Source organism: Neolamprologus multifasciatus, chromosome 10 (assembly GCF_963576455.1).
Source record: "Neolamprologus multifasciatus chromosome 10, fNeoMul1.2, whole genome shotgun sequence".
NCBI classification, from domain to species: domain Eukaryota; kingdom Metazoa; phylum Chordata; class Actinopteri; order Cichliformes; family Cichlidae; genus Neolamprologus; species Neolamprologus multifasciatus.
Genome location: NC_140448.1, coordinates 13,391,728 through 13,414,444, shown reverse-complemented (window position 1 = coordinate 13,414,444; position 22,717 = coordinate 13,391,728). Strand labels below are relative to the sequence as shown.

General features: G+C 39.1%; 1 protein-coding gene across 4 annotated transcripts in view; it reads left to right on the top strand.

Moving 5' to 3' along the window:
* dlg4a (discs, large homolog 4a (Drosophila)) overlaps nucleotides 1–22,717 on the top strand; it is a 61,448-nt gene that overhangs the window by 16,921 nt on the left and 21,810 nt on the right. For 2 of the 4 annotated variants that reach the window (XM_085175875.1, XM_085175874.1), the window contains exon 2: nucleotides 15,890–16,051. In XM_085175875.1, coding sequence (XP_085032001.1) covers nucleotides 15,890–16,051 — 162 coding nt within the window. Of the gene's footprint in view, nucleotides 1–2,345; nucleotides 3,498–15,889; nucleotides 16,052–22,717 lie in introns of those variants that run through there. The other 2 variants (XM_085175873.1, XM_085175872.1) reach the window with 2 other exon arrangements.

Below are 22,717 nucleotides of genomic sequence, written 5' to 3'. Positions count from 1 at the left end.
TGTTTCTTTAAATTCTCTGTCCATTTGAGGAAGACCTGTCACGTGTCTCACTTGTGTCGCATGTAATAGTAGCATGAGACACCTGCTTTTATGAAGACAATCACCCGTGACAGAAACAGTCCTGCTATAGAGCCAGTGACCAGAAAGCTGCTGGCAAGAGTACTGTTTGTTAGGGATCTGCCACCCTTTGCAGATGTTGTCATGGAAACACTCTTTTGGGGTTCTCTCTCTCTCTCTCTCTGTTTCTCTCATACAATGCAGCATTAGGATGTTAATGCTATACTCAAAACAGTTCAGGTTTCCATGTGACTCCCACGCTTACATAATACTGTAGTTGAAGGGAAAAGCCACTTACAGTATGCCACAGAATTATACTGTGCCCATGCTATATTGTACTTATTATACAATACCTGTGTACCCATGTATTATACTGTACCTACGCTGATAATTTATGACGTTAGTCACATCAGTTTTTGTGTTTATTGCATGTTAATACACTTAAGTGTTGCATAAAATGGGTCACTTCTACTGTATATGTTGGCTATACACTACATATTAAAGATGGATGCGTCTTAGTCTGGTGGCCACTGGCCTAAGCCTCGAGTTAAGAATCTCGGTTTTCCTAAATGGACATGCTGAGTATGGCTGACTACAAAAGCAGGGATAGAGCATGCTCAGATGGTAATAACTTTGAAATCACATGGTAGCCTCTCATAATTGATTTTATTCTGCATTAAATAAGACTTGCAACGATACCATTAACTCATCATGAAAGTGTTTATTGATGTATCAAACCACGTAAGAAATTGTCATTATAGTCTATGCAAACAATTCAAAGCTACCACACGGTACGCTAGCAAAGTAGCCAATAAAGTCAGCAGTTTTGTTTTGCCTTTGAACCGAAGCTACACAAAAAATAATCCCTGATTTGTGAATTATGCACGTGTAAATTGCTACCAGATGCCCCCACTGGTCATAAGAAAGAAAGCAGGTTTCAAGGATTTCTGCCTTCCAGATCTGAAACCTCCATGTCTATGTACAATTTATAGTTATACTTAAAAAGAAAAAAAAAAGACATGTCTACATATGTCTTTTAAAAATATGTCTACATATTTTTAATGAAAGCCTTGAGAGGAATCCCAGGCATTCCTGGGTTGTTTATTTGGAGGTTTCTCTATTAGGAGAAAAAGAATAGAAAATAGTTCATTTCTTTTTCTTGCCAATGATATATCATTTAGACCAGTGATATGAAGGCTCATTTGAACCAAACTGAAATGAGACAGATTTCTGATTAGATGATTAGTTATTGATATTGTGACAGTACTCTTTAAAGAAAGTTACTTTTAGAAGATGGAGTATTGCCAGGGGAACACAAACACACATAAAAACTGTGTGGATGTAATTCAAGTGGAGGAGTAGAGGAAAACGCGTGGACTACCCTTGTGTAATTTTGAAGAGGTGGCCTACTAAAAGTCTGTTACTCACAATCTTTTTCAGTATACAGTCAGCAATGTGCACTATCAAAGGGCATTCACCGCTGCAATCGAGGACAGACTTTCAGTTATTATGTGCATATATATATATATATAGTATCAAGCCTGGAAGTATAACATTTCCATAAATACAGAGTACTAAAGGACAAATGTGAAGCAAGCAAAGACTCAGATGACTTATAAAACAGAGCATTTATGTGATCAAGGATTCTCTGCTTATGTTGATGATTACTCCCTGAATCACATGACCAAACTAGAAACTTTTAATTTGTACACACGTCTTTTTTGGTCATTGAGAGAGTTAACTCTAAAAGAAAAAGCATTTTTAAGTACCTGGCACTATATTCTAATTCACACTGTGCTGTAATGACCTCCCCATGAAGATCTGTGATAAACCTGCTGATGTCTTTAGCACACTGGATATCTCCAGCTCTATAGGTGGGAGATAAGGGTTTTAAAATATATATATCAGCAGCACACTGGGATATCTGGAACAGTTTCTGTGTTCGATTTAACGCTGACGTCACCCGGGAGCATTGAGCCCTGCGCCGCAGTCGGTCCTGAGATGAATGCACAATATTCAAATCTTCCCTACCTGGTTCTCTCACTCCACCCTGTGGGCTCACCACGCCAGCACAATCCCACGAAGGAGCGGAGACCATCAAAATACCAAATGAAAAACTGAAAAACACATTCATGTTGTGACAGCTGTAAAGTGTGTGTGTGTGTGTGTGCGTGTGTGTGTGCGTGCGTGTGTGTGTGCGTGCGTGTGTGTGTGTGTGAGAGAAAGAAAAAAGGACAATAACTTATTGCTATTGTATTTTATTTTTATATAAAAAAATCAAGAGTAATTTTAAAATTGATTTAACTTTAGGTTGATTCAGTTTTTTTGTTTGTTTTTTTGTTTGTTTTTTTGTTTTTTAGTTCTGAACAGGCCCAGCGAAAAATAAAGGCCCACTTTCAGCACTTCCGTTTAGCACAAGTGGCACTATTCCCTATAACAACCATCCAGATCATGCGCAGTGATAGCTGAGAAAATCCAAAATAATGACACATTCTACATATAAATACTAACACAACAGCAAGAGAGTCTCAGCTTGTCAGTCCTAGTTTACGTCACTATTTTACACTATTACGACATTTAAGAGTGGGCATGTGTTTGCTTAACGTGAGGATCATACATCACTGACCATGTGAGCAGGTTGTTTTGAGGGATACGGTCAAACACCGTGTGCTGATGAATGAAATGAAGACGTTTCGCATCCCTCCTCCTGAGTTGAGGGATTTCAGCACCTTGGACAGCAGCCTACACGCCATTTTCCCAGTGATCCATCGGGGGGCGCAGCAATCACGGTGTTACATGTGGAGGAGAGCGAGGATGTTTGTGTAGCATCAAAAAATGCTCCCCGGCTTTCACTGCTCTCGCTTTGATACTACCACTACTACTACTACAATTTCCACGCAGACTCAAAGGATAATTGATAATCGCTCTCGCGTCAATCTCTGCGCGGATTTCCTGTGAGATTCCTGCTGCGCTTTACGTCCAAACTTTACGGCTCAATCAAATCAAGCGCGAGGACAGAGAGAGACGCGGGGGGTTGGTGGGGAGGGAGAGCTATGAGTGACGCTTGCTGTGCTCAACCTCTGGACAATATGGCAACGCACAGGCAGCAGTCGACTCGTTAAACGTTAACGTAAAGTAAATGTAAAATAAACGAACAAATAAAGCAGGAATACACCTCACGCTTCAACGGGGCAGCCCGCCCATTAACGGGTACTACCGGCCCCACACGCCCCCTCCAGCTTCCGCGGCTCTCGTCTAAATTGCACCGTGGCTCTGAGTGAGAGGCGGCGGACCGACGAGCTCTGGTGCTGTCTGCCTGGTGTGAGGGCTTCGGACTGATGTCTCTGCCTGTCAGGAATTTAAAGTGTCTTTCTCCGGTCATGTGCCAGTGTAAGGTCATCTGCAGCAACCGGACCCTGTCTCTTATGTTCGGGTGTAAGGTAAGGCTGCTGCAGCAGCAGCGACTCTCATCTGGATGCACTTTGTTCAGACACCGAACAAAACCGAGCAAAAGGCCTCTGGGAGAAATTATCTTGCTTTCCTTTTTTTTTCTTTTTTTTTCAGAGGGGGCGGGTTAAAAGCCATCTGAACCGCGCTTTCTTTTCCTTCCAAGTGCAAATCCACGATAGTAATTAGTGCAGTGAAGTGACTTGGCCATATGTCTTGAGCCAGCAAGCTTATTCACATCTTAATACCTTTGCACCGCCGAGTGGTCGGGGTTTTCGTGCTCAGATGGTCGATTTCAATTTACACATAGCATGCTACGGCATCGCTGGCAAGCACTGTTGTGTTTAGTGTTAGCTGCTGTTCAGCGTAAATTCACAGACTGATGCTGCTTAATGAATGGAGCGTCGCTCCCTCTTGTATTTCTCCTCCGTCTCCATTGGGCAGGTCACGGTAGGGCTTGACCACAGGTTCACTTTGCATTCCAGCAAGGCAAGATGCATGTTGTGCTTTTGACCTTGGAAAAACCACTTTATTGCTCAGGGCCACTTAAGTAGCCTTCATCCTTAGAGGAAGCTGCAACAGAACAGAGCCTGCTTGGAGTAGGGTAACATGAACGGAGAGTAGTCTGCTCTTAAATCAGACCCAGAGGATGATGTTTGCTGTTTATCAGGAAAAATCAGGCAGTTTTTATTTTCTTGGATGGGTTTTTTTTTTTTTTTTTTTTTTTTTTTTTTGGTGTTTGTCTGTTTTTCATCATGATGAGAAGGTGTAATCCAAAGAGAGGACACTGGGCATTCATTCACTGATTCTCTGATTGTCCAGATTTTCCTCCCTCCATCCCTCCCAACTTCAGGTGTTTCTAGTATTGCAGCCAGCTCAGAGTTTCCCTCCACATGGCACACTAATCTGTTAGCTTTACAAAGCCAAATCCGACTACACCGCTCTGCTCTGGCCAGTAATTGTCGCTACACTTGCCAAAATGGTGTGTACATGTGTACAGAGCTCCAGTTAATTGTTTGTAAATTCACTGCCGACGTTTTGGTTCGTGTTTTGTCTTGTCACTAGAATCCAGTTCACTTCCTAGTTTGTGGCTAGGAGATAAGACAGCTCGACATCTTCGTCGTATCCTACTACCTGCAACTATTTGAAAATTTTGTCTGCTGCAAAGCTGGTGAGGTTTTACGTGGGTGTTTCCTTTTCGTGTCTCTGAAAGGGTGGTCCTGCTGTGCTCAGTATTGAGTTTACTAGCAGAGATAATCCCATTTGTCCCCATGCATCACTCCCTCCTGGCTCATATCCTCCTCTGCATCTCCATCAGGAACACCACACCTTCCTGGTGGAAAACACATCAACATTCTTCTTCCGGTGATTCAAGCTGCGTCTTCTGTAGTCATGACCATCCAAGTGAAATGCAGTTCCACAACACAACATTTACTCTGTCGTAAAGAGCAGGTTTCAGGTGGGATTAATGACTCAGTTAAAGCCACTTGTACAGTAATTCTGTTTTAATAGATCTGGCTTCTAAGCATGGGATTCTTTTCATTTCAAGTGTAATTTATAAGCAATTATTTTAGTTGAGATTGTTTGGGAACTTTCTGGTAAGGCTGTCTCTATGATGCCACTAGTAACTGTGTTGGAGCTGGCTTGTTTTGGGGGGGAAACACAGGAATCATCAGTGCATTCAGGACTAGCCTCAGCATTGTTGTTTCATGTGTAAACAGTGTACAGATGCAGGTTCAATAGCCCTCCAGCAGCTTGTGTCCAGTCGGTTGCAGTCTCGTGGGGAGTTGTTATAGGTAGGGCTTAATTTGGATCTCTGGGATATACAGTGTATTGGATCAATTTTTTTTTTTTTTTTACCTCATATCATGTATTTGCACCCTCTGCTCTCACCGTTTTTACTTCAATAAACCTCTATGTTACACTAGCTACCACATGACCGGTCGTTTTCCAAGGGCTTTCAAGGTGATGTATTTGCATAACCTTTGTTCTTAAACAATGCCCGGCACAAATCCACTCAGTCATTTTGAATACAGTGTCTTAATTAAAAAGGTCTTTATATGGCTGTAGGCACTCAGCAGTGCTTTAATGTGCTCTCTTATGCTTAATGGCCATTGATGGCCTTGCAACATTCAGTCAAGACGGCCTGCCTCACTTTGCCTTTAAGCCACAATCTGGAGCGGTACTTCTACTAAAGCCCGTGCAATGTAAACAGGCCAAAGAATAGAGCTTTAAAATCGAGCGTTAGTGCAATGAATGATTTATGACACAGGTATTAGCGCCTTCATCTCAGTGTCAAGGTCTGTAATCAGCTCACCCCGATAATCAATTTCCGCTGTGTCTGTATTGGAAAATAAACAAAAAGAAAAGTCATGCATTACCAGCCCCCAAAATTTTAAATGCGCAGAAGTAATAATATAGAAAGGAGATAGCAGAGAGGATATATTTGGGGCACTGATATCACATTCACCATGCTTAATGTCCCTGTTTTTATAGTCTTGCAAATACACTTCTTCCTATGGATTTGACCTATTTTACTCTGCTGTTTGTGTCGCCTTCTTTGTTACAGAGCAATAAGCTCGAGGATTGCCATCATTGTAGTGGAGTGTACAAAAGTTCTTCTCAGGTCTAAGATTGAACCATTTCCTCTATGTGCTTATGTGAGCCAAAACACCACACTGTGTTATGAGAGAGGCACATTTATGGTATGAAAACTAAACCTATTCTGAAACTGACCTTACTGAGTCCACCTATCAAGGTCATGCAAAAAATAAAAAATAATATAAAATACATAAAAGTCTAAGAACAATCTAAAAGAGAAAGCTGTTGTTCATAAACATAAACTGCATCCTATTAATGGGATGGTGGTAGACAATACAATTTTTAATTTAAACAGCTCTAATATTCAAGCTTACCAACATGGCACTTTACAAATGCAACAGTCACCAGAGTTAGAGATGCAAAAATGATGGCGGAGCCTTTGATTAACCAGTAGAGGCCCTTGTTACAGTTAATGGTACTGATTTTCTTTTAAGCTAACTTTATTGATTGGCAAACACAAAAAGGACCAGAACATTACAAATTAAAAACTCACCTCGCTGAGCATCTGGCACATGGATATGCATCATCAAACATTAAAATTAAATCCATTTTTAGCCTCGCTGTAATGCAGAAAGATTCAGAGTTGCTTTACCCTCCAGGAAGTAAACATTCACAGAAGGCACAAGCACGTAAATAAGCTCAGCATTTGTCTCCGAAAGCCAAAACGAATCACTACCAACTACTAAACATGAAATACATTTATTTTTGATGTTCAGCCATTTAAAAAGCCTCTTTCCTTTACTTTCGAATTGTGGTATAACAAGGTAACGCTTTTTATTCTATGCAAGCCATTAAGAAATCAATGCATTTCATCAAGGCGCTTCATTTGCAATATTTATTGTTGGTACTTTTAAATCTACCATCGCTGCATTTTCATTTCTAAAGAAGTACTGTGGTAAAATGGCTTCTCTATGCATGATCGTGTTTGTGGACAAGTCAGAGAGTGAGGGTTAATGTCGCAACCTCCATTACAAGTGCACCATACGTGAAATTGCATGTGGTCAGCAAAAAAAAACAAAAAAAAACATGGTGTGTGCATGCTTCTGTGGACCAAGTGAGAGGAGATGAAACGATCATCACTGCTGAGCTGTGTCTGACCTGCAGACTTGCAAAAACGATAAAGCAGTTTATTTATTTATTTATTGCTAATTAAGGGTAGCATGGCATGACGTACTCCTCTCGGTGCAGCGAATATCCAACACACCCTTTTATCCACGGGGTTGCACTTAAGCTGTCAGGGCTCTGCTCGTTGCATTGCCTGCACACACTGACCACCAGAAATCTAGTCAGCTGTAGGCTCTGACTCTAGCTTCCTCACGTGTCACGAAGCCAAAAGGAGGGAGCATGTTTGCTCTCCCTTCCCTCCCTGTCTGATCTTGATGCTTCCCTGTGTGCATTAATGCCAAGCATTAATTCAGCAGTCTGCATTTACTTCCATTTACATAATGATAAATTTCACATGAGCTGGCCTACTGCAGACTCGTGCAAGTGTTTCTTGCCTCGCAAATAAGTGTGAAGTTCCTGTGAAAACAGGCTCTAGACAGACACAATGCGCCCCCCCCCCCCCCCCCCCCCCCCCCCCCCCACTGGTGCCCAGCCCTTTGCAGAAGTGCCACAGCCGAGCACCCGCTATGGCAACATGTACTGTAACTCTGATCTGATTATTGCGTTTGAGGATGATGCATCTGTGTGGGTTTTATCAATGATGAATCATCCCACAGACAGGAAATTCAGAATGTTATTAGCATCAACACAAACATAAATTAACAAGCAAAAACACTGAGATTTGAGGAAAGTTAAAACCGCACTAAACGTGCGCCAACTAACCGCTAAGGTTGTTTTATGGCCTTTTCTGTTTCATTGTGATATGGAAACTACTTTCAGCTGCTTGCTTTTACCACGAGGGTTCCCACAGCAGGAAGCTCCACATGTTTGATTTAGCAGTTTTTAATGCCAGCTGCTGTTCCTGCAATGCAAAAGGGGATTCGAGTCATTAACCAGCAACCTTTTGCTCTCCAAGCAAATGGCTCCACTCTAATATAAAAAAGCCTGTTTTTTGTACAGTGGTTGAAATGGGTTTCAAAGCATGTACTGCTGAAAGTATTTGTTTGATTAAAATGTTGATTTTCAATAGGTCTTCAGGGCAGAACTTAAATCATCTCCCTGTGGGACGACGCGGATGCATTTCTGTTGCTGCTCGCTGTGTAACACCTTCGTATTTCAGCCCAGAAGATGTGTTTGCACTTGCTTTTCATTCACTTATGCTAATAAATCAATAAATCATGATAATAAATAATTTAATTATGCATTCTTAAATAAATATTCACTCTTTGCCCTTTGTCTTTCTGTCTTTTGAAATAGTTGTCGCCCCATTAGTTAGATTGGTACTTAATGCTAATTTTCAGCATCGCACAGGCGACAACTGTAGACTTAAATTTGGGTAAAGAGGGGGTGAATCTAGAGCATCTCCATGGGGGTATTGGATACTCCTCTTTGTTGGAGCTCCACTTTTTGATTTAGGACTGATGGATTCTTACATTAACATCCTTCTCAGCACAGCTTTAAGCAGTCTGCCCCATGGTAAATGTAAAAGTCTGTTGTTATTGTGGAAGCCAGCATAGCTACAGGATACTAACACTCGTCAAAGTGTTGTGCTGAAACACCTTGGAGAATAGTCTGAAGTTACCATTGGCAGTAGATGAGTGAATTTTCTGTCTTCTGGGGCTCACATATACACGAAAAAAGTGTTGTACTGGTAGGTGTTGGCTGGCAACAGCAATTGTGATAATGCAAATGAGATGAAAGCTGTGTTTGAGGTTTGGCTCTTGTGAAGACACTTGGGAGTGAAAATCAACTGAGAAGGCAACAGTGACTGTATCTTGATGGATTGTAGTGGAAAAGAGGACGTTCACATGACCATCACAGGCAAATGTTGCTCTCTTTTCTGCGCTCTGTCAAAGTGACAGTGAATGATGATGCTGGGCACTATGAGTGTTATTTCACCCACATCATCAGTCTGATTTTCAAGATAATGTAAGTAGTCCACGTGAGTGTGGTTGATAGATTGTAGTGGGCTGGTGTGAGGGTTTGTTCACCGATATCCAGGCAGAGCTGTGGCCTATATACAGTGTGTGAAGGGAAGAACACAGTAATTAATTTTTGTTGCTTTTTTTCAAAGGAAGAGCAAAAATAAAGTTAAACCCCAAGTCAAAGACACTTTTATTTTGCGGTTTTCACAACAAGCACTTGAAGTGCAGACTTTCGGGTTTAATTCAAGGGACGGCAGAGCATCTTCAGGAACACTTTTCTAATCTATCTGATCACTCAAAGCGCAACTTGCTCACCCATTCCTACAATGCTTCTTCTAAGTAAGTGCTTTCTGTCTAACATTCACACACATTCATACTCTGATGGACGAATCTTGCCCATGCAGACTGGAGTAGCTTGGAGTTGAACAATCAACCTTTCAATTAGCAGAAGACCTGCTCTACCTCTTGAGCTACAACCACCTATGTTGATGGTTTTAGATGCCAGGCAGTCATTGGCTGCAGGATCATCCAATAATTAAAAGCGATCCTTACAGTTAAAATGATGTTAGTTTGTCCAGTTACCTTTGAGCCTCTAAAAATAGGGCATGATGTAATTCCTAAACAGTCATTGCAGTACTTTTGCAAAACCCGTTGACTTAAAGCTGAGAGTCTACAATTCAATCACATCTTGATTGCTGGGTTTAAAATCAGCTGTGTTGGTGAACAGAGGTAAAATTACAAATCTAAGTGTATTTCTTGTCTAGTCGACCAACATTATGCGTCAGTGAATCATCAGTAATTATATGTATGTTTGTTTTGCTGATGTTTGATCCACGCATGAAAATGAACTAGAAATGCAAAAACGACCAAGCTGTTCTCTTCCCCCTACACAACACTGCTGAACCATACCAAACTTGTATAACATTCATTGACTGTGAGTGCAATATTGTCCAAGTGTTTTATTTGTCTGGGATATCTAATTTGTGAATATTGCCTCCCTTGCACATGTGGTTTTCTACCTCTTCACGTTCATTCATTCAGATTATCTCTACCACCTACAGTGTACAGTTCATTGTGTCATCTCAAAGAGCCTCCGGGCGCTTGTTTGGGAAGTTATATTTTGAAAAACTATCCAGATTTAGTTAAATGCAAATGGTCACTGCGACATGAAAGCTGATGAATAAACAAAAGAAAAAGTTAAATATCACCACAGGTGACTGCGTTTCAGCACAGGGAATTGTGAATTTGTGCATAATCTATGTTGTTAAATATATAACAGGAACATTTTGGTCAAAAAGAGGTAACACATCCTCATCACTTTCATAGGATGCAAATTGATCCTGCTGTCCTGCCTAGTCATCACACCACAGGCCCATTTTGTGTCAGGAAAAACTCTGATTAATCATATTAATTTTCAAAAATGAACTACTGTTAAGTATCTTTTAAACTGTCAGGTTTTAAATAATCAGTTGCTCCTATCTAAGTGTTTTAACTTTGGCTTTGTGTTTTGATTTTTATGCCATTTTATGTATTTAAACACAAATCTTCAAATTCATTTGAATAGAAACACATTTACTTTTTATGAGATATGTTGTGCTGCTTCCAAACGTCATATCGTTCATTCTTAAAGTATTTGCAGTACCAAACAGACTCAGAGCTCAAATAAAAAGCCCTCTAGGTTGATTTCTAAGAATCAAAGGACATGTAAATAGATGAGCATTCACCTTTAATTGACACAGATTTGCAAGCGAAAAGCTTGTAATGGTTCCTGTTACGTCTTCCACATCAAATGCATTTACCATATAAGTTTGTTGTAAATTATATGCCTGAGTGGTAAGGTCAGCTTTCATTCCATCACCTAATGAAAATAATTTAAAAGCTCATGCTTGGTCCTTGAATTACAAAGTAATGTGATGGTAGACAGCATTTGACATTTGCTCTACAATAACTGAACTCTGTTAAACGTTAAATCTCTTACTCACACATAGTACAAGAATTTAAGCAAATGCTACTCATGCTGCTCTCCTAACGATGACCTTTAAGTAAGGCAGGCCCTTGGAAACCTCCCCTGCCTCATCTGTTAGAAAACGATTTAAGTGATCTAATGAGAATTTATGTTTATGAAAACAGATTATATCTTCTTACGTATTTGTGTTCTTGACAGTGGATGTCAGTGCATTCTGTGTATTACAATCCAGAGGGTAACAGCGATGCTTTTCCTTAATTTACCTCATTTTGTCATGTATATACTGGGGAAAAGTCTCAAATAAAGAGGTTGGTTTATGTGCAAGTGATCACAATCATTCAAAAATGAAACATTTTCCTGGCTCTGTAGAATCACCATCCTCGTCGAAGCAGGTCTTGCAAGTTGCCAGCCATCTTGAAATGCCTCCAGGTGTCTATTTATGTACGTTATTTTGCAGCTAACTTTAATTTTAATGATCACTGGGATATAAAACAAACAAACAAATAAATTAAAACAAATATTTAAAAAATTATATTCTATTATATATAGAATTCTATTCTATATATAAAAAATATCTATATGATATTTATCCCTAATATGGTTGTTGTGCAAGCTAAAGCCCCACCCACCTGCCATTCAAACTTTTGATTTATGAGGGGCAGCCAATCAGAAAAAAGCTGGCTGCCTTCAGAGTGACTTTAAAGTGAGTGGAGCTGAAATAGCTTGTTTCAGCCTTTTGACAAACCGAGGAGCCGCACCAAGAACCAGTTTAGACTGGATTGGCTTGACTGGCTCAGACAGAGATATGCTCTATTATTTAGAAAATGACCATTTCGCTACCGAGTTGTGCGTGGTTGTTTTGTTATCAGGCAATGTTGATGCTCTGGGCATCCAAAAAGGTCGGGGGCAGTTATATGTGTGTCAGATGTGGGCTTAGCTAATTACTTGTTTATTCTTTTTATACTGTTTGCTGATAATGGCCGCCTTCAAACCTCTGAATTGTGAGATGACAAATTAATTTATTGTTCATTGAAAATAGCATTAATGACACAGTCACAATGCTTTTTTGCACAACAAATAACCCAAACCCTGAATTATCAAAGAAAAAAAACACATAAAATTCTGGGAATTCTGCTTCGGAGTGGAAATCTTTTTTTTTTTCTTTTAGGACTTTCCAAGCTGCTCTTGTTGAACCCTAACAAACAAATAATCAAAAACAGCTGCCCTCCTCTCACACTGCCTAAGTGTGGAAAAGCCAGTTATATCTGATGGTGCAGGGGCTCATTCATTTTCTCAATCTCGATAAAAAAAATATTAAGCATTTTTATTAATAAATAAATAAAATGTTCATATGTACATATCAGTAATACGGTTCAAAAGGAGCTACCATATTAATACCAAAAACAGGTGCATAATTTTCACAGAAACAGCGTAAATGATGGAATGCACAACAAAAAAAGGGAGAATTTTATTGTCTTTGTACTTTTAGTTATTAAACCATCCAATCAGTAGTGATATGCATAACAGGTAAATTCAGTGATGGCTCTTTACCTAGCTGGAAAACCGAAATGATAAGAGAACTTTGATGATCCGTGGCTGTTGAGAATCCCTCTGCCGCCCGCCCCTCAGTCATGCTGGCTTTGTTAAAATGTTTACCAAGGCTCAGTCAGCTTCAAATTCATTCATAGTGTTCGAATCGATCATTTGTCTCCCCCCTCTTCCAAATAAACAAATCCTGTGTCATTTTTAACAATCGCACAGTTTGCTTGTCAGAGAAAAATGCTCCAAACCTCTCTCCAGAAGGACACTGTGTAACATATCTTTGAGTTTAATGTCACATCCCCCACCAGTGGGACAGAAGGCAACATGGCAGCGTGAAGGCTGGTCATGCAGGAAAGGGGGAGGAAGTGAAGACCAAAGAGCTCAGGGCTACTCTGAGCGGTGATTCATGTAATATACTTGTCTTTCCAGGGTTTAAATCAGTGATTTATATTATTTGACAAAAAGACTTTACTGATACAGTTGGAGTTAAGAATACTTAATTAACCACAATTAGGACTAGGGAAATAGATCAAATATAGTCAGTATACTATGGTTTGTTCCATGTGGGATGTAGTAAATGTATTGGGAATGCTTGGTACAAACTGTCATATTTTTTTAAGCTGCCAGCATGACACAAGCTTTTCTGTTTTGCTTCTCGGGCTCTCTCCCACGATTCCTTCGCTCTCATGCGCATAAAAATAAGTAGATAATAATAAGTTACCAGTGCCTCCATTTAAGTCAACTGCCTTCGTTTTTTTGAAGTAGGCTTATATTAGTGGCAGAGCTGTGGCAGAATCGTTATAGTGCACCTTTCCTTTCTAAGCTTAGGGTACAAAAGGTTTCACGCCCGGCAAACCTTCTTATGAGAGCAGATTTTATTACAGTTATTACAGAAACGTAATAATAGTTTGCCTCCAGGTTTTACAAATTGTTGAAAATTCAGTACATACACAAAATATGAGCAAGTTATGGCGTATTATGAAAAATGCAAAGTAATTTACATGATTATGTGCATCCCCTTGTAAGTTACGTTGATTTTCCGAGCTGCGGGGACTCCATCATCTTTTTTTTTATATCAAGGATGCTCTGCTGTATATTCTGCATTTAAAGAGACAGGAAATGAAGCAGAGAGGTGGCTTTAGAATTTATAGATTTGGAGCAGCTGTGGGTTATTGAAATCAATAATTTCATCTAGTTATCTCCCTAAACACATAGACCGATCGTTTGGAACCAGACCTTAAATTCTTAAACCAAGTGCATAATTCTTACAGAAACATTGTAAGTGATGGATTGCACATGCAGTAACAGGAAGGGATTGGTTTCCCCCTGGCCTGTATTTGAGGCTCAGCCTTAATTTGTTTGTTATGACCATGACCCAGATGTTATTAGAAGCACCTTAGCTACTTTCTGCAGAAGAGAGCCTCCAGTATTGCCCAGAAAGTGTGATGTCTTGCCACAGATACAGCTCTCTCTACTTCTGCTCTGTGGCAACAGCGACTTGAATTGTGTGTTTTTGTCAGACAGTGTCGTGGTCAGTGTGGCAGATGGAAAAAACTAGGATTTCAGCAGTGCAGAGGTTCTGCTTGAAGACGGCTTTTTAACTGGCTGCCAGTTTACGCGTTGTTTCATATTTCATACTTGCTCTGTTTTCTAACAACAGAAACAGAAAAAAAAAGTGGAAATCAGAACAGCTTTACTGGGAATTCAGCTTCATTAAAAAACATGCTGCTGTCTATATGTGAGTATAGACAGCAGCACAGTAGCTCCATAGAACTAGGCTACATTAATCATAGCTACATCATGCCATTTCTTCTTTTAAAAAATAAGATTTATTAATTTAACAGCTGCTAAAAGTATCCAATTACCTAAATAATAATAATATTTTACTGGGTTGTATTTTCTTTTTATGTTTTTGCATGCAAGTTTAATATTGTAATATTGCTTGGGAGGAGTTTTAAAAGCAGAGAAATATTTTGCATCTTATTATGGACCATATCTCCCAGTTGAGCCACATATGTAATTGAATCTGTTCTCTTACAGTATGCAGGTAGTTGATGGTATGCAGTTACATAATATTTAATCTATGTATACAACAGTGCAGTAATATCAGACTCAGCGCTTTGCACAGAAAAAAAGGGCTTCCAGCTTATTAACCTGTAATTATGCAACAACAACGAGTCATTTCTTTCCTGCCTTCATGCTGCTGTTTTCTGTTGATGGGCTTGCTTTTCTTTCTTTTTTTCCCATTTTTACCCATCCCCCTCACTTTCTCTTCTATCCTCATCTCTATTTCACTCCCTCTCTTTCTTGCTGTCTCAGTGTAATGTGATCCAGGACCGATGCTGGCAGCCCCAACTGTGGCACTGCAATCTCTGCTCTGCTCTGGTTGCTAGGCAGCCTGTCTGAGACAGAGCTCAGTGATGCACCTCTCTCTCCAGTCTGCCTCCAAAACATAAATAAATATATATATAAATGAGAAAGGGGATAGTGGCAGGGTTGGCAATCGGGCCACCAGCCAAAATTCTGAAGGACCCACCAAACGTTTCCATTTTTCAGATCGGCCGCTTCACATCTGCAGTGCAGCACGGTAGTACATTGTGAGCCTTCGAGGCTTCAGGAGCAGCGCACAGATATGCAAAAACCGCGAGCTCTAACCCGCAGAACGAGCAGATATCCACTGTGATGCTGCCCACGTTCTCGTGTGCTTGTGATGGAAAATTGCTGCGTGCAGATTTTGTGTCATCACGCCTAAAATGAAACCTACCATGTGTGGCTAAAACAGTGGGCTGCTGGCAGGCTGCCCAGGTGTGGGATATCGGTAGGGGAGTGAGGTTACTAGGAAGAAGCCGCATGATCGGCTACTTCAGAGCCGCTATGAGTCACGGCTCCAGTTGCTCCATGTGGCTGTGGAGGACGTTAGCTTTGCTCAACGCACAATGGAAACATTTTGAGGCCTCCGTCTCTTCATCGTTTGTCCAATTTCCGCTTGTGGGTGTCACACATGTTATGTGATAAACTAGATTTGCATATAGATTGTCCGCTTTTAGCCAAAAATCCCTCTTTAGTAGAAATACTGCGCTCTGCTCTTTGTACAGGTAGACTGTCTTTTACATCATAATGTGTAAGAAGATCAGAAACCAGCGAAAGGTGGCGGTAAATTCTGTTTGTGATTTACCTGTTATCGAGCTCCTTTTACATAAGACCTGGCGAGACTAATACCCTCGCCTGTATCTGTGTGTGTCTGCAGAAGTACAGGTACCAGGATGAGGAGACGCCCCCCTTGGAGCACAGTCCAGCACATCTGGCTCAAGGGAAAAGTGCAGAGATGCTTCATATGAGTGACAAAAACCTCGCCGCCATGGAGGCGATCCATGGCTACACACCACACACGCATATCTCACCTGTCAAGGTAGGATACGCACGTTCCAAAACACACTCGCTTATGTGCATTGGTAATCAATACACAACACTATTACAACAGCACAAAGCACTCAGCTGTCAACACTTAGGAACGACGCCGTTAGCCCACGGTGCCAAAATAAGCACACCCTTGCTCGAGAGCATATTGCAGAGAGCTTCACACATCATCGTTCCACAGCCAATTATATATGTACTGCAGTGCTGAATATTCAATGCAACATCAGTGAGATAACTCTGATAACTTCACATTTACATGACATCATGTGAGCCACTTTGCGATCTGAGTGCATTAGAGATTTATTTTTTTCCTGCAGTGCAGCTCAAAAACCCTAATTACACACGTACTAATTATGCTAAATGTATGTTCCGTGGAAGCGGATAATTGTATCTATAATTCATAATATTTGATGAAGACGCTTGAAAATTGCTGTTATTATTAAAGAAGATTGTTTAACACCCCCCTAAGAAAAAAACAGTATATATCACAGATTATTAGATTTCTGGTAGCTTTTTAATTCAAACACACACAAACACGCACACTATCTATCTATTATAGGTTTTCTTAAGATGTTGTGTTGTCTTTTTTGGAATCATGGTCAACTTAAGTATGGTAATGGGAATGTAATACATTTATGGGGAATAGATACGGCCCCTGGCACCTTAAATGGTCAGATCAATTTTGCACTTACATGAATTTGCACAGCTTCAAAATCAATGTGCAGGATGCATTCAAGAGTTTTAAGGTAGTAATGTGAACACTTGAGACATTAAAGAATGCATTCAGATATAGGTTTGGTTTAATAAATGATACTGTGTGACAGCAGCAAAAACAAAATCCAACAAATTGAAATCAAATCTCTCATTCTGAGTTTGGTGGCAGCAGATAGCTTGACTGGCGGATGGAGTTGCAGGTACAGAATCAAATGTATAGAATAAGGAAATGCTTACGATTCTTTTTTGCAATACAGTATTTAATGTCTTTGAGAGCTTCATGACAAAGAAGGAGGCAATGACACCAACAGCACAGGAGATGCCGGTCACACAGTCAAAAGATACAGCTGACATCAGTCGGAATATGAGCACTTTGCTAGGAGTGCATTAGCAAATACCTAGTGTAGCTACAAATGTAAAGGTGTAAGCTATAATGGCCACTTAATAATGATCTGTCTCCTATGCCCACATGCGTTATTTAACAGCATCCCTTGCTATTAAAACTTAAGAGTGCCTGCATTTATTTAGTTTGATGGGGGTTCTTTGAGGAGGAGGGGTCATCGGTTTCTCACCAGGGAATACAATGGAGAGGATGAGTTATTGTTGTCTGCTGCTGTTTAAAATATACAGCTGTATGTTCAGCATGAGCTCTGGTGGCCATGGAGATTTCTCCTTGAGGATGCTGTGAGGAGGGTGCTCTGTATGGGAACACTGCCAAATTAAAAACCACCGCAGTAGCTTTGGAGAGTTAGGTCAAGTTGTACAAGACACTAGAAAAAGTTCCTTACTCGGTACAATGCACAAACACTTGAGATTTTAAATGGGTATAACACTGTATACTGCAGGAATAACACAGGGTAATAACATCCAGGAGTAGTGAAGAAGGTGTGAAAACCCATGCTTGTTATTTTAGCTCTCATCATCTTAGTATTGTTCTTTTAACCGGACATGAACATATTTAGACTAGAGGGAAGAGCAGGGGAGTTAACAGCTAAGCTTAGGTAGATATTTGCTTCCATAATTTGTTACAATAGGAAACTTGTGACTTTGGTACAGGCTTAACAACAACATACAGCACTCACATATCAAAGCAGCACTGCCTTAATTATGCCTAAATTTAAGCCTTTGTGTGATTTTAAGGAGTAAATTATATAAAAATCAATTGCCTGTACAACTATAATGAGGTAGAAAATAATGAGAGCAAACCGTTTTATGCCAAGATCTAATCATGTATATGTTGGCCTAAATTTGGGTATTTTAACATGAGAGTCTATTAGGGATTGGCTCTCTTTTGAAGCCAACCTCAAGTGGCCACAAGAGGAACTACAGTTCTAGATTTCATTTTGGCTTTGAGGTTGCTCGTTGATGGGCACAAACAAGAAAGTGGTTGTAATATATAATATACATATATTTTGGTTGTGGTAACTTTGTCTATAAGTCTGTGACTCTTACTCTTACTCTTACTCAATTTGGAAAATCTAAAAAACTTAACTTTTAATTACATTTTACAGCTTTCAACACCATTACCATTTATACTAGACCGATTATTCTGATTATTATTCTGATTATTCTGATTACTATTATTATTATTATTATTATTATTATTATTATTATTATTAAATATATTAAATTCAGTCTGGACAATGAACTACCATAGCTTTTGTAATTTTATACATTTATCACGTAGTTTCATTGGTCCGGACAGCTGAAGATCACAGTGGGCTGTATGTGTCCGACGATGTAACATGACTTTGACGTCCCTGCTTTTGAGGCTTTACCCGTGTAGTTGTTCAAGACTGACAACAAAAAGATGACATGTTTTTCTCTGTTAAACCATTTTTTGTAGATGTTTAAGGGGGTGATGTGTTGTGACAGTTAAAATATATATTTAAAAACAACATGACATGTAAACGTGTCGCATTATTAGCTTTTACAAAGGACAGACAAGCTCTCTTTTTTTTTTGTTACTTTGAATCCCTGTGCTCCCAGTTGAGTTTGCCATCCAGCACATGCCAAGGGATCAGTAATTATTCATAGTTGATGGGTGCACCATTTATTATGGTAATGTGGCAGGAGAGTTACTCCATTTTCTAAAAACCCACCAGTATGAGGTTTATTAAGTCAAATAAAAAATGTAATGCGTGCCCTCCAGTGGTTTGGGTCCATTACATGACTCATTCAGTCAGTCCTTTGAGGCTTGTGGTATTTTTTTCAGTATATCTGTGAGTTATCATGCAGGAAATATTATTTATGATCTAATAATGATAACGTCTGTGGGTTGTTGTTTTTTTAATATATGTTTCAAACTGGCAAATTGCCCGATTTACTTATTGTATCCCATTACACTGAAGAGTATTTTATATGAATATCAGTAGGTCCCCCTTTTATCGTGAGCATGGAGACTGGCCACTGTATTAGGTACACCATGCATGACTCCTTCTGCTTTCAGAACTGCCTTAATTCTTCACGTCACAGATTCAACATGGAAACATTCATCAGAGATTTTTGACCCATATTGATATCATACTGGCTTCATGACATTGCAGCATATTTGTCAGCTGCACATCCACAATGCAGTTTCCTGTTCCGACGCATCCTAAAGGTGCTTTACAGGATTGTGATCTGATGAAGGTGGAGGCCATTTGAGTAAAGTCACTCTCATGTCCCCCCTCCCAGCAGTGTGAACCATTATTCAAGGCAGGATGGATCCCTGCTTTTCATTGCTATTCTCGATTCTGTCAAAGTGTCCACATGTACACAGTTGCTGCCACATCATTGGCTAATATTTGCATATAAGCTATTAGGTATTAGATACTGGCATTAATGAGCAGCTGAAGAGGTCTCCACTAATAAAATGGCACTTAGCATATAACTTTTTCTGTGAACTGTTTCATTAGATGTGCACTTTCATTAGAAAACAAATTGTGTTGAGGCTGGCATGCAGAAACAGTGTGGAGAATCAGGAAATTGGCATCAGAAATATGAAATAATTTCTGCTTTTCTTCTGTTATTTGTATTTCTCCTCAAACATTGACTGACTCTGCTACACTGTATCATCCTTACGAGTCTTGACTCTTTATTATTTTGACTGCTAAAGCATTTTATTGGTGGACTTCAGTTTGTGCAGCACACCATGACTTTGTACTCTTAATTGGCTTCATAAAATTTATAAAGCATGCTTCTAAGGCACATGTAAGCCCTTATCTAATTATTTTCCAGAAATGTAAATGTATTTATTTTCAAGGGGAAATTTATAAAATTGCATAGAATTACATATTAATTCAAATTAATACCACTGATTTTTTAATTTACTTTGGTGTGTAGATAGGTGTTATAATTGTTTAAATAAAATTCCTGCTTGGTTTTTGTGTTTTGTCTTACACCATTAGACCACATATATCTTAAATTAATAGTAGTTTGACATTATAGTACAAATGTAATCAGTTTTTAATTGCCTTTAATTGCCTTTAACTTAATTTGTTAGCTAGCATAAGTTTAAAATATACTTACTTATTTAACATTATCTACCTTTTTGCCTGCAATGTGAGGAGAGTAGTTGTACACAATACTTCTAAACTGCCAAGCACAGAGACCTACAGGGCTGCTGAAGCTTTAATTTAGAGTGCTGTTATATTTTTTCTGTTACATGTTTAGATTTTGATTCTTGTTGAAATGTAATGTCATTTCCAGTGTGTGTGGGCAAGAGAAGTGTAAAGTCAACAGGCCACCACTATTGCAACTTCTGTAGTGATTAATGGCCAGTCACTGGTCCTCTTTAAGGTTGTTTTTCAAATGTTAATAAAAGCAGTATTCCTGTGTGTAGTCTATGGCACATGGAGATGCAGGAAAAAGTGAAATCTGTCTTCAACATGTAATGTAACCACTGTTAAATTTCATTGGTTTTCTGTCTTTCTAAATATAAGATTTTTTTCTATAACATTTTTTAAATTAATTTTCAGAATTTAGTCATATTTATTGAATTGAATTTATTTAATTTATTTATAAAATCCTATTATAATACAAGAAATTGTTTGCCCATCCTACACAATCAGGAGTTGAGCAAAAAAACAAAACAAAAAAACATGGCACACGGGTATATTTTAAAGGCACTGAAGGTTCTTATCTATATCAGATATGTCATCACATTACCTAGCAACTACCTAGCAACAAGCTAAAATGACCCATTTTTAGTATTTATGCGCAAATTTATTTAATTTATGAAATCATTACAGCAGTAATGCACAAACACAACACAAAGCACAAACAATACTTGGGTTTGGGCATGGCCTCTTTTACTCTGGTAAAAACATTATTTGATACATTAATTTTTAAGATTTCTACAACATCAGTGTGTGTTTTTATCTCCCCAAAGAACCTAAATAATTTTTTTAAACCTAAATAAATGTTACAAAATTAAATGTTATATATGCAAAATATATAATTATATATATATAAAAAAATATGTCAGAACGTTCAATACACATTTTTTTTTCATTCAATTCTCTGTCAATTATGTCATGGTTTAGGCTTTAAAAAGTATGACACAGTCACTATAACCAAGCTGGAACTGTACTGCTCACCACTTTTAAGTGAAAGTTGCATCATTTTTGAGGCAATGAGTTTTTATAATTCTAAAACCAATTTAGCAAATATTAAAGTGCAGGCTGTGAAAGCATTTCCTTGATATCATCTCTCAATGTGATATTAAGTACAGTGGGTAATACCTGGTGTAAAATACAAGCGTTTTGCAATATAAACTAAAACCATAATGAGGTTTTGCATTCTGAGTGTCCCATGTGTCTAAAAGTCTCCTAAAATAGATTTTCTACAGTCTCCCCATTTTGCCCAAAGACATTTCTTGTGCTCAGTATGTTCACTGCATCAAAACTTGTGTGACACAGAGAGCAGTTTATAAACCACTAAATTGCATTAGCAGCAATAACACTGTTATTAAGACACCTACACTGCAGTGAAATTTGACTTGAGGATATTTTTCCTAACATTTGAAAGAGAGCATGTTGATGTTGTTTGCAGTGGTGTTTTTTTGAATCAGGATTGGCCCTATTTCTATTTTTGGAATACCGCTATTATTTATGAAGTTTTGTGTTTCTCTTCAGGGAGAACTGAATGCATGATGAAGTACAAAGGTCTGCCTTAACTTAGTTCAAAGTGAATTGTTCACATCACGCTCTGGGAGCTTTGCGTGTGCATCCTTGAATAGTTATAAAAACAAATACAAGAACGTAACTCCGTCCTAGGCTGGCTGGATGCCTGAACATGTGGCGACCCTTATGTTTGTCCCACTCAGAGTTAGACGAATAAAAATCATATTGTGATCAGATTTCTGCGATATTATGAGTCACACGCAAATATTAATACAGGCCTGATAAAGAGATTTAATAATTATTACATATGGCTTACAGGTAATTGATTTTTTGTTGTTAATTGTGATTTTGATGAAGATTTAAAGACAATAATGGTAAATTTCAGGATAACTATGATGATGATGATGATGACAATGTCTGGTTTATCTGCACTGTGTTACTCCATTTGCTTGTACTGTGTCCTCACACAGTACCCCTGAGGGCTCTTGTAAACTGGTTTGTTACTTTTTGAACAACACTGGAAAGCCTGGCCTTCATCAATTGGAGATAAAGTATCAGAATTTCAGGAGCGGGACTACGCCTCCAAACACGCTCCTCCCGGTTCTCATCTATATATGTTCCCCCAGTTATACAAGCTGTTCATTCTCGTTTACGTAGATGATGTGGGTCCAGCGAGTGAATAACATTGCCCAAGTTTTACTTTCCCATCTTTAAAAACCTTCTCCACACTACCTAACCCCTCCTGCAGCCATCTCACATGCTTGAGACTGCGTGGCAGCAGAAACATTGACTCGTTGCATTTTTTCATACTCTTCAGCTTTGATATGACTCCTGATTAG